Raw genomic sequence first — 13,552 nt, forward strand, 5'->3', positions numbered from 1 at the left:
GTAGGAAAGTGGTCCAGTTTCATTCTTGTGCATGTTGCTGTCCAGTTTTCCCAACATCATTTGTTGAAGAGACCATCTTTTCTCCATTGGATATTCTTTTCTACTTTGTACAAGATTATTTGACCATGTAGTAGTGGGTCCATTTCTGGATTTTTGATTCTGTTCCATTGATCTCTGTGTCTGTTTTTCTGCCAGTACCATACTGTCCTGATGATTACAGCTTTGTAATATAGCTTGAAGACCACAATTGTGATGCTTCCAACTTTGCTTTTCTTTTTCAGGATTGCTTTGGCTATTCGAGGTCTTGTGTGGTTCGATACGAATTTTGGGATTGTTTGTTCTAACTCTGTGAGAAATGTTTGTGGTATTTTGATAGAGATTGCATTAAATATATAGATTGCTTTGGATAGTATTGACATCTTAACAATATTTGTTCTTCCAATCCATGAGAATGGAATGTTTTTCTATTTCTTTGTGTCCTTTTCAATTGCTTTCATAAAGTTTCTGTAGCTTTCAGATACAGATAATTTACTTTGGTTAGATACCTTATGGGTTTTGGTGCAACTGTAAATGGGATAGATTCTCTGATTTTGATTTCTGTTATTTCTTCATTTTTGGTGTATAGAAATGCAACAGATTTCTGTGTATTGATTTTGTATCCTGAGACTTTACTGAATTCATGTACCAGTTCTAGAAATTTTTTTGGCAGAGGCTTCAGATTTTCTACATGGAGTATTGTATTGTCTGTGAATAGTGAAAGTTTGATTCTTCCTTGCTGATCTGAATGCCTTTTGTTTCTTTTTGTTGTATGATTGCTGAGGCTAACTTCTAGCACTATCTCATATAACAGTGATAAGAGTGGACATCCCTGTCCCCATCAATGGCTTTGGGGAACAGATTTCTTGCTCACTCCCTTGTGGATGTTTTCATTCTTTCTCTCTTTCTCTCCAGCTACTTCCAGGGGGAATGATTTTTTGAGGGATCCTGATGAGCTGCATTCTCTCTTTTTCTCTTTCTCTCTCTGTCCTCTATCCCCGAAAACTGCTCCCTGCCTTTTGCAGCTCTGCAGCTTTTCTCTCCTCCAGTTCATCTCTCCACACCACATACCTGCCAAGTTCTGTGGCTCAAGTTATGCAGATTGTTGAGTTAATCCTCATCAATTTCCTAGGTGTTCAAAATGGCTTGATCCTGATCTAGCTACGTTTTAGGGATGAGATGGGCTCAGGGTGCCCATGCTGCTCCACCATCTTAACTCCTCTCTTAGTTTATATGTTTCTAGGAATTTATCCGTTTCTTCCAGAAAGCCCAATTTGTTGGCATATAATTTTTCATAATATTCTCTTATAATTGCATTTCTGTGGGTTGGTTGTGATCTCTCCTAATTCATGATTTTATTGATTTAGGTACTTTCTCTTTTCTTTTTCATAAACCTGGCTAAGGGTTTACCAATTTTATTAATTCTTTCAAAGAACCATCTCCTGGTTTCATGGATTTGTTTTACTGGTTTTTGTTTTTTGTTTGTGTCTGTATCATTTATTTCGCTTCTAAGCTTTATTATTTCCTATCTTCTGCTGACTTTAGGATCATTCGTTGTTCCTTTTATATCTCCTTTTGGTGTAAAGTTAGGATGCATATTTGAGATTTTTCTTGCTTCTTAGAGTAGGCCTGCATTGTATAAACTTTCCTCTTATGACTGCTTTTCTGCATTTCAAAGGTTTTTTACCATCCTGTTTTCAATATCATTTGTTTCCACGTATTTTTTAATTTCTTCTTTAATTTCCTGGTTGACTGATTCGTTCTTTAGTAGAATATTCTTTAACCTCCCTGTATTTATGGTCTTTCCAATTTTTCTTGTGGTTTATTTGAAGTTTCATAGCATTGTGTTCAGAAAATATGCATGGTATGATCTCATTCTTTTTGTACTTGTTGAGACTTGATTTGTGACCTAGTTTGTGATTTATTCTTAAGAATGTCCTATGTGCACTCAAAAAGAATGTGTACTCAGGTGCCTGAGAGGCTCAGTAGATTAAGCATCCAACTTCAGCTCAGGTCATGATCTCACCATTCCCAAGTTTGAACCCCGTGTTGGGCTCTGTGCTAACAGCTCAGAGCCTGGATGGAGCCTGTTTTGGATTCTGTGTCTCCCTCTCTGTCTCTGCCCCTCCCCTTCTCATGATCTGTCTCTCTCTCTCTCTCTCTCTCTCTCTCTCTAAAAGAAAAAAAAAAGAATGTGTACTCTGCTGCATTATGATGAAATGTTCTGAACATATCTGTTAAGTCCGTCTAGTCCAGTGTATCATTCAAAGCCATTCTTTCCTTGTTGATTTTCTATTTAGATGATATGTTCATTGATATAAATAGGGTGTTAAAGTTCCTTACCATTATTGTGTTGTTATCAATAAGCTCCTTTATGTTTGTTATCCATTGTTTTACATATTTGAGTGTTCCTAGTTGGGGCATAAATATTTATAATTGTTAGATCTTCTTGTGGATTGATCCATTTATTATGATATAGTGCCTTTCTTCATCTGTTGTTACATTCTTTGGTTTAAAATCTAGTTTGTCTAATATAAGTATGGCTACTATGGTTTTCTTTTGATGTTCATTTTCATGATAAATCATTCTTCATCCCCTCACTTTCAATCTGCAACTGTCTTTAGGTCTAAAAAGAGTTTCTTGTAGGCAGCGTATAGATGGGTCTTGTTTTTTTTTTTTTTTTATCCATTCTGACAACCTATGTCTTTTTATTGGAGCATTTAGCCTATTTTCATTTGGAGTGATTATTGATAGATATGAATTTAGTACCATTGTATTACCCATAAAGTCATTGTTTCTGGAGATTGTTTCTGTTCCTTTCTAGTCTGTGTTGCTTTTGGTCTTTCTTTTCTATCCTAAGAGTTCCATTTAATATTTTTTGCAGGGCTGGTTTAGTGTTCATGAACTTTGTCTGGGAAAGTCTTTATCTTTCCTTCTATCCTGAATAATAACCTTGCTGGATAGAGTATTCTAGGCTACATAGTTTTCCCATTCAGTACATTGAATCATGCCACTCTCTTCTGGCCTGCCAAGTTTCTGTGAGTCATTTGCTGGTAACCTTATTTTTCTTCCCTTGCAAGCTAGGGACTTCTTTTGTCTTGCTGTGTTTAGGATTTTTTCTTATCTCTATATTTTGCAAATTTAATATATGCATATTGCACATCACAATATATCTTGGTCTGGGCCTGATTTTGCTTATTTTGATGGGAGTTTTCTATGCCTCCTGGATTTGGATATCTATTTATTTCCCCAGTTAGGCAAGTTTTCAGCTAGAATTTCTTCAAATAAAACTTCTGTCCCCTTTTCCCTCTCTTCTTCCTCCTGGAACTCCTATGATACAAATGTTATTACACTTTATGGAGTAAATGAGTACCCTAAGTCTACATGCATGATCTAATATTTTTCTTTCCCTCTTCTTTTAAGCTTCACTCTTTTCCATAATTTAATCTTTCATATCACTTATTTGTTCCTCTGTGTCTTCCATCCTGTGGTCATTATAACCATTCAGTTTGAATCTTGGTTATTGCATTTTTCATTTTGGCCTGACGAGCTTTTAGGTTTTTTCAAAAATCTCTGTGGTAAAGGACTCCCTTTGGTTTTCTCAAGCCTAGCTGGTATCCTTATGATTGTTGCTTTAAATCCTAGTGAGGCATATTATTTATAATTGATTTATTAGATCCTTGTCTGTGACCTTTTCTTGTCCCTTCTTTTGGGATGAATTCCTCCATTTTGGCCTTTTGTCTAGGTCTCTGTTATATTGTTATATTTCCTGCTCCTGAAAGTCATGGTTTTATTAAGAAGGGGTCATATACTGTCTAGAGCTGGCACTTCAGGAAGTGTTTCTGGTGTATGTTGTGTGCATTCTGCTGCTTTGTTTTAGCTGTTCTTTTTCTCAGGTCAGTCCTCTGCAGAGTTTCTCCTTGCCTACAGTGGGGTGTTTGGACCTTGTTCAGTGGTGAGTTTTAACTAGGTGTGCTCTGGTCTGCCTGTTAAAAGAGGCCCAATACTATTCCCCTAGATCTAAAGCTTTGCAGCACTCTATGATCAGTAGACTTGGTGCAATGCAGTGGGGAGGGTGACTGTGTTAGTGTTTTGGGGGAGGGGCTCACTGCTCTGGTTCTCAGGTACACTTGCCCTAATAAAGAAGCACCTGCAGAGCACAGGGTGGCAGAGTTGGTAAGCAGTTCAGGTCATCAATGTTGGCACAGTGCTGCTTACTGAAGTTAGTTTATCCTAAGGGACAGGGGAAAGAAATGGTACCAGCCCCCTCCCTCATCCCCAGAGAAGGGAGTTCATGTCTGCCATTGTCCTGGAAGCTCTCTCAGAAGAGTGAACAATCTCCCCTCGTGTGTCCCAGGCATCACTCAGATCCATGCCTTCACCCTGTGTCCAGGCTGTCTGTCCACCTAGCAATATAATGCACCTGTGTTCTATTCCAGGAAAGCTGGCTGAGTTTTAAAATTCCAAACTTTACGGACTTGGCATGGTAGGGAATTGTGCTGGTCCTCTGGAGAGGGTCTTGCCACACTGGGACTGATGCAGGTTTGTTCAAGAAGGGCAGTGGCACAAAAGCACAGGTGTGTGGAGTTTGGAGTAAATTGCAGCAAAGAGCCAGTGTCCAGGTTAGCTGACCTTAGTTGCTCCAATGCTGAGGTGCAGGGGAGGGTAATGGCACCTGCCAGCTCTTTTGTCCCAGAGAGGCAATGCCACCCCTCTCAAATGTACTCCAAAAAAGGGGAAACCATCTCTCTCAATGTGTCCCAGGGGATCCTCACATCATGCCATCTGCTCCCAGGCTTCCTGCATCCTTCTCCACAGGAGCACTGCAGTGTCCCCTGGACTCCACACCAGCCATGCCATGGATCACTACAACTCCAGTCTTTGAGTTCCACTGGTTGTAAAATCTCAAGAAACTCAGGCCCTCTAGTTTTCCCAGTCAATGTCTTTGGGGAAGAGTTTTCCTTGTGTGATCCTCTGTGTGGTTCTCTTCCTCTCTCTCTTTCTCTCTCTCTCTCTCTGTCTGTCTCTCTCTCTCTTCCTTTCTCTGTGACAAGGCCTTCCTCTCCTCTACAACACCTATGACCTGTTTCTCCTCCAAATCACAGCTGTGCATATCCTACCTTCCATGATGTGTCCTTTTCTTTCCGTCTAGTTGTGCAGTTTGTTCTGTCAGTCCTCAGATTGACTTCTTGGGTATTGAGAATGATTTGATATTTATCTAGCTGTGTTTGAGGAATAAAGCAAGCAAGCATAGGGTCTTCCTACTATTCTGCCATCTTAGTTCCTCCCCAGCGTCTAATTATTCCTAACGTAATATATATGCATAACAAGCCTGAACTTTCTCCAATGCCATAATATTCATCATCTATGTTAGGAGGAAGTAAATTTCTTTAAAACTAGGGCAGATCTGGGGCATCTGGGTGGCTCAGTCGGTTGTGTCCGACTCTTGGTTTGGGTTTAGGTCATGATTTCATGGGTTGTGGGTTCAAGCCCTGGATCGGGTTCTGTGCTGACAGTGCAGAGTCTGCTTGGGATTCTCTCTCTCCCTCTCTCTCTCTGCCCTTTCCCTGCCCACTCTCTCTCCCTCTCTCAAATAAATAAATAAACTAAAAATTAAAAAAAAAAAAACCTAGGGCAGATCGTATCTGATTCTTTTTTCATAGCTGTTAGCCTGACTTGGGAAGTGCTAAATATTCAATGATGCTATTCAATTAGACACACAAAAATATAAACAAATAAAAGAAGTGGATGGATGTGTGAATGACTGAAACATTCTGATCTTAAGTGGTTTCAACTTGTCTCCTACAAGGTTCTACATAGAAAGAAACAGCTCTGCAACAAATATTAAAATCACTAATATTCATTTTGAAAAGTTTATGTTATTCTCATTTCCTCCCATATATACACACTCACAAACACACAACATATGAAATTATTCACTTATTTGTGTAATATTATATAGTTAGTAAACATGAAAATATTCCACTGTCTTTCATCCTCCCGAAGGGCTAAGCATGATCATTACACCTGCACCTGTGTCTTTAACGTTCTAAAATATCCTCTGGAGATATACATAATTTTCTCCCTTTGAGAAAAAATGCAATGATTCTTTAAATGCTCAGTTAAGTATTATAGACATCAAGGGATTTAGAGGTTAAGGGCTATACGTGTACATCACATACGTGATGTTTTGTGACCAACATCCAGAACACCTGGAACAGACTGCATTCAGGTTATTGCTTTGCTGTCAGAAACCACGTATTAAAGAACATACAAAAGTGGGACTAGAGACAGGATTTTTTATTTTATAGGCAGTACAATAAAGAGGAGAGAGTCTCTACATATATAACAATTGATTATTATACTCTCAGAAACACAGGTTTGATTCCATCTACCCATCTGAAGGCAGAACTGTTGTGAAAGATTAGGTTTTCTTGGAAAAATGTTTATTTCTCCATTTCTCAGGTTGCAATTCAGTGTAACTTTCCATCACGATTATGAATATCTGTGTTATCTTCCTCACCAAATAGGGATCACTGGTACTCTTCAGGTATGAATCACCCCCATGACAAGAAGAAATGGCAGAGAGTAAGAGAACAGTTCTCATCCATGGTCAGAACACTCTTGCTGTTTACCTGCCCTCCCCTTGTTCTCAGAATGAGATCCTAATTTCCTTGCGTCATTTTTAAAGAGATTTACTTGTAATTATGGTTCTTCCATTCCAGATAGAAAAACATATTTGGAGGAACCCTCCATCATATTGAGAGAAAAACTTGTTTTATTTAAATTGAGAAAAGTATAGTGAGGGAATTAATTTATTATCTATGGGTTCGGGGAATGAAAATAGGCAACAGATGATATAAAAATGTACTTTACAAGTGGCAATATTCTTGTGTTGATGTTACTACTTCAGTATAACCTGCCCATCTATAGCATAATAGGAGCCCATTTTCCTTTCAGAAAAATTAAGTTATAATGTATGAAAATAATGTTAAATTTATTTGGGAGAAGTAATTTAATTTGTGGTTAATACCATTACTTGGCAAAAACTTGATGGATCTTTCAGAGTTTTGCAAATGTGTAGAAGATAGTACCCTAACTTCTCATGTAATAATAAAGCTAGTTTTATTCATTGACACTAGAGTTATAAAAAGGAAACACAAGGGCCATAAATATGGTATTTACCTCATATTTAGGATATATATTCTTAAAAATAGAGCACAAGTGATCTCTGAGATATAATTCCTATTCCCAGTTTATGGGTATGTGTGCTTTCCCTAAATTTTCTACTTGCTTCTACTGCATGTATACATAGAATTAAGAGTTTACTGTTCAAATATATTAGATGAATAAACAAGTAGTGATCTTGTTTTTCAACAACTTGTGATAATTTGACATATACTGGTCAAATAAGTGAAATAAGTCAGTCTGAGGAAGACAAATACAATACGATTTCACTCATATGTGGAATTTAAGAAACAAAACAGATGAACACGGTAGGGGGGAAGAGAGAGGAAAACCAAGAAACAGACTCTTAACTATATGCCAGAGGGGAAGGGGCCGGGGGGATGAGTTAAACAGGTAATGGGTACTACGGAGGGTACTTGTGATGAGCACTGGGTATTGTATGTAAGTGATGAATCACTAAATTCTACTCAAACTAATATTACATTATATGCTAACTACCTAGAGTTTAAATAAAAACATATATCTATATCTATCTATATCTATATCATCTATATATATAAAGGTTATCTTATATCTATAATAATCAAATGAGGTAAAACACTCAATAACATACTCATCTTAGATTGCTTTGCTATTTCTAAAAAAGGAAGTTCCTTTTTGCAGTACCTAATCTCTCATCATTCAGTGTGAATAAATAAAGATTAAACAGGGGTGTAGGTAGAAAAACAGAATAAGGAACAACTTGATATCTCTGATTTATCCACTATACTAAGGAGTGTTAGCTATCCTTTTAGGATGACCGGAAGTTTATTCTGGGAAGAAAATAACAAGTCCTATCAATGCATATATGTGAGGTGTGATGAAGTCCAAGGCTGCAGCATTATAAAATATGTGAGGGTTTCATCCAACATTCATATTTAAGTGTGACACCTGCAGTGTCCTTCTATTCAACTCCAAGAATGCTGGCAAACAATAAAATTTTCATTCCAGGAAGTAGATTGATAGATTCTTTTAGAAATATTACAAGTCCCTGAGAAAAGACCTATAAATAATGACAACTAAGGATGTCAACAATGAAGCAAAGAGGTCCTTACAGAAGATTCAAAATAAATATTCCCAATTTCTGACACTCAATTATCACCTGGAGTTTCAAATCAGCTTTCTAAAGACTCCATATTAAGTGTGAATTAAGTCAAAATTTAAGACAATTGAGAAACACTTCCAAAATGAAAGATAAAAAATGAAGTAGGCTATAAAAATAATTTATTAAACTTAAAGGTTACAGAAATAATAGATGAGAAGTAAAATAAATATGCATATATCTGTATACATATATAATTTTAATATATGTAAGTATACATATGTATATATGTATATATATATATACACACACATAATTTTTATACATTCACACTAGCAGAGAAAAATAGGAAGTTAGAAATTTGTAATATTATACAACAACAACCAAAACAATATATTTGGGGTATATAACACTTCCAGAACACTTTTAGAAAGTGGATTAAGTAGATTCAGCCTGAACAATTTTAATTAGCAAAAAGAGAAAAAAAAGAAAGAAAAAAAAAAGAATAAATTCAGAAGAACCAATATCTGACTAAAAAATGTGTAGAAAATAACAGGAAAAAATATTGGGAATAAATTATTAGAAGTTAAGTAGATTTCTAAAGTCAAAGGTGTTAGATTTCCAGTGTCAGAAACCCCATTAAATGCCTCCACAATTAGACATACACAAGCACACCCTTCTATCATCACCATTTAACTTCAAAGCACAAAAATTTTTAAATGTTCTTAAGTAATTCAGGGCCTCAAAACATAAAAATAATAAAAAAAAAATGCGGGGCGCCTGGGTGGCGCAGTCGGTTAAGCGTCCGACTTCAGCCAGGTCACGATCTTGCGGTCCGTGAGTTCCAGCCCCGCGTCAGGCTCTGGGCTGATGGCTCGGAGCCTGGAGCCTGTTTCCGATTCTGTGTCTCCCTCTCTCTCTGCCCCCCCCCCCCCCCCGTTCATGCTCTGTCTCTCTCTGTCCCAAAAATAAATAAACGTTGAAAAAAAAATTAAAAAAAAATGCCAGTGGGAAATAGTTCATGTACAAAAGATCAAGAACTGGAACGCACCTCTTAATATCTTACTAGAAGCTAGGATATCCATATAGAAATGTTTTTTAGAAAAACTGGAGGGGGGGAGAAGAATAGCATTTAATCCAATTTTAAATCCAGCAAAATGATGAATAGACTAAACCATATTCAGACATCGATACTCCTCCAAAAAAGTTTTTCATGCAGTCCAGGAAATAGAAAGAAGAAAAATCAGATTTACAAATAACAATAAGACACAAACGGTAGGTGAAGAGGAATTTCTAGATGAGAATTATGTGTCTAACTGAGAAAAAAACTATTTCAGTGAAGCAGGACAAAGACTTCTCAGAAACAGACAGATGGTGTGAGATGAACTAACATTGATAGTGTTTAACTATCAAGTAACGATAGTAAAATGTTTTACAATTCTGAAAATAAGTTAAATTTTTTGAGATATCTACATCAAATACCAAGAAAAATAAAGTATTATCAGACAAGATTGGGCATATTCAGGGTGGTATGGCTGTAGACAATAAAGTATTCTCAAAAGGAATTTGATATTGCATGCCAGCAACTCAGACATGAAGAAGCATCATCTAAATAGTGCCTCAATGTATTCAACTGTAAAGTGCAGATTAATAAAAATACATCCTGGACTTGTAGTGAGGATTAAATGAGTTAATATTTGTGAAGTTCTTGGAATAGTATTTAGTATAGCATAAATATAACCAATAAGGGTAATGACAACAACAAAAACATTGTTACCATATCTGTTAGTTCATTGGAGAAATGATCAATGAACTTCTCCCTAAGAAAACACTCAAAGAGATATGCATAGTAATTAACATTTAAATAACATATGCTAACAAAGCATCATGAGAAAGATCATAATATAATTATCATTCATTATAAATTTGAGTATTGAATTTATGAATATTGAATCTATTCCTTTTTGTTTCAAAATAGTGAAGACACAATATATGTCACAAAATCTGGAAACCAGTGAGTGCTAAATATTCATTTTGAATGTATCATTAAATTAATGAATTAATGATAAACACACTCTGGGTTTGAACTATGTTTCAGTATTCTCTCATGTTGGCAATATTTGGTTGATATTAAAATGCACACTTGACAGAAAGAGAAAGGGAGAGTGAGAGAGAAAGTATGGCTAAAATTTCTCTTCTTTTTTAAAAGAATTTTTCCCCTATCTTGGAGGATCAGCAAACAAACAAAAAAAAAAAACAGAAACGCACAAAAATCTATAAGCTGTTTCATGATTACAGTAACGTGATCATGCTAATGTTAAACCAAACAGACCTGACCCCAGCCTCATTCATTCTTAATGGGATCCCAGGACTGGAGGATGTGCATATGTGGATTTCCTTCCCATTCTGTTCCATGTATGCTGTGGCAGTGGTAGGGAATTGTGGGCTCCTCTACCTCATCCGCTATGAGGACTCCCTGCACAGGACCATGTACTATTTCTTGGCTATGCTTTCCCTAACTGATCTCGTCATGTGCACTACTACAATCCCTAAAGCTCTCTGCATCTTCTGGTTCCACCTTAAGGAAATCAGTTTTAATGAATGCCTAGTCCAGATGTTCTTCATCTATACCTCAACAGGGATGGAATCTGGGGTACTCATGCTTATGGCGCTGGACCGTTATGTGGCCATCTGCTACCCTCTGCGCTACTCAACTATCCTTACCAATCCTGTCATTGCAAAGGTTGGGCTTGCTACTTTCCTGAGAGTGGTGCTGCTTGTCATTCCTTTGACTTTCATCATCAAGAGGCTACCCTACTGTAGAGGGAATATACTACACCATACCTACTGTGACCATATGTCTGTAGCCAAGTTATCCTGTGGAAATATCAAGGTCAATGTCATCTATGGTCTGATGGTTGCCCTCCTGATTGGGGGCTTTGACATCCTGTGCATCACAATCTCCTACACCATGATCCTCCGGGCAGTAGTCAGCCTCTCCTCAGCAGATGCTCGGCAGAAGGCCTTCAGCACCTGCACTGCCCACATCTGTGCCATCGTTTTCTCCTACAGTCCAGCCTTCTTCTGTTTCTTTTCCCACCGCTTTGGGGGCCACACAATCCCTCCATCTTGCCACATCATTGTGGCCAATATTTATCTGCTCCTGCCTCCCACTATGAACCCTATTGTCTATGGAGTGAAAACCAAACAGATACGAGACTGTGTCATAAGGATCTTTTCAAGTTCTAAGGACATTAAATCCCACAGCATATGAAAGGGATATTTGTAAGGGAAGGAAGGAGGAGTGAAGTAGAAGAGAAGCAAAGGGGGGAAAAAAGGAAGAGAAGAGAAAGGGAAGGGAGTCTACAGGAGGAAATAGAATAAAAGAAATATTTCTGTTGGTTGTTTTGTCAGGATCTAATAATGCCTTCCTGAAAGTACCATTTGGGCCAAGAAAACGGAGGGTGTTGAGTATCTCATTCTCACTCAGTGTCTTCAGAATCCTAATATCACTGTCATGCCCACAACATTTTCTATGTGTTTTCATCTTCCTCTGTGAAGGACTGGTCTCATCATTAATCAGGTTTCCACAAACAAAAACATAATGAGACAACTGAGGGACATGAAATCAGCTTTGATGGATGTTTGATGGAAGGCAATCATCTACAACCAGATGCCAGTTTGTCCAATTTCCAAATAGTGATTGGAATTTCCAGTTTGAAAATATATTGTTACTTTATTTGCTATATTTTAAATGAATTGCTGTATTTTTGTCATCATTACCAAAATTCCTCTATTTTCTCAATGTTGTTTTCCTGACAGAGAATCTATGAAATGTTCATAAGGTCATTAGTTTAATGAGGTTTCAGCCTCTACATTTTTAATTTGGAAATAAGTTAGGCACCTAACCACATCTCTCCTAGCGTGTCCCAAACAAAACTGTTTCCTTACAGACTGGTGGGATATGCAGTTCTTTTCAAAATTGGCTTCAATAATAGTGTGGAGAGGTGGAAATACCTGTTAGCCAAATTAAGAAGGCTAACGGTATACATTATTTTATGAGCACAGGATAAGGAAAGAACAAAAGGTAATTATTTTGTCTTCTTTCCATTCAAGAATGAAATTTGTGAAATAAAATTCACACTGTTTTTCATCTTCATCTTCTTACAAATTAATAACTAGCGGATAGACCCAAAAGTAGTAATTTTACATGAATTTCACAGAAATAATGCCAATTAAATATAATGCAGAGTAAATTCATTAATTTAATTTCTCCCTATCCAAGTAACAAGAATACACATTTCTTCCAGTGATTCAATTTATGGGTACTCATTAAGTTTTATTTAATTATGTCAAGTTTCCTATACTGCTCCCATTATAAAATCCTGCAAAACATCTGCCCCACCCCTCAAAATATAATTATTCTCCATGTATCATCTTTTCACTTCTCACTGTAACAGCAAGCCTTCTATAAAAGAAATTGTCAGCATTCACTTTCTCTTCTCAAAACCACTTTCCGTATAGTTTGTCTTTCTAACCATCACCTGGAATTAGTTTTGGTGATTTTATCATTGCCTTCCAAAGTAAATTGAATAGGTCATTCTGTAATCTCATTTAACATTACCTCCCAGAAATATTGTAGGTGTATACCCCAGAGTAGCTTAACTTGTTCACACCCTTGGAAAAGCTTTTCTTTCTGTTCTTCAATTCATGTATTTGCTCCCTTTTTTCCGCCATAAAAAACTTCTTGCTTTTACTCTACAAGCAGGAACACTATTTGGGTTTCTTACCTGAATCTGTGCTCCCTGAATTGCAATTCTTTGGTCCCATTAAATTCTCATTTACCTCCCAAAAAAGTATATATATTTAATTTATTTATTCCTGCTGTTTTGAAATATATATATATTTTTAATTTCAGAATCATTAAAAATGTCATGCTTTTCTCCACTTTTGCTGAACACTCTTAACAACCGCTAGTTTCATGGGGTGACATAGGATATCTTTGCCTTGCTCTTTTTTTTTTTCCATACAAACAGAGTGCTTATTTTATTACCACAGGTCATAAATGAAACATCACATTACAAGAAATGTGTTCCAGATGACTGAGTTTACAGAAATTGATAAAATACCTTATTCGTATTTGCTGATGTGAAAACTCAGTAGTAGTTCTTGATGTTAGTAGCATGGAGTCTCTGTTGAATATGATACAAGCTGGGGTTGTTTGTATGCATCTTTTGTTAAGCCAGG

At 36.8% G+C, this 13,552-nt stretch overlaps 1 protein-coding gene across 1 annotated transcript; it reads left to right on the forward strand.

Annotated features, from left to right (window-relative positions):
* Positions 1-10,613: 10,613 nt before the first annotated feature.
* On the forward strand, positions 10,614-11,579 carry LOC101096667 (olfactory receptor 52N4-like). Its single transcript, XM_011286571.2, has one exon. The coding sequence runs from the start codon at positions 10,614-10,616 to the stop codon at positions 11,577-11,579; it is 966 nt and encodes a 321-aa protein (XP_011284873.2).
* The last annotated feature ends 1,973 nt before the right edge of the window (positions 11,580-13,552 follow it).

Source organism: Felis catus, chromosome D1 (assembly GCF_018350175.1).
Source record: "Felis catus isolate Fca126 chromosome D1, F.catus_Fca126_mat1.0, whole genome shotgun sequence".
In the NCBI taxonomy this organism is placed as follows: domain Eukaryota; kingdom Metazoa; phylum Chordata; class Mammalia; order Carnivora; family Felidae; genus Felis; species Felis catus.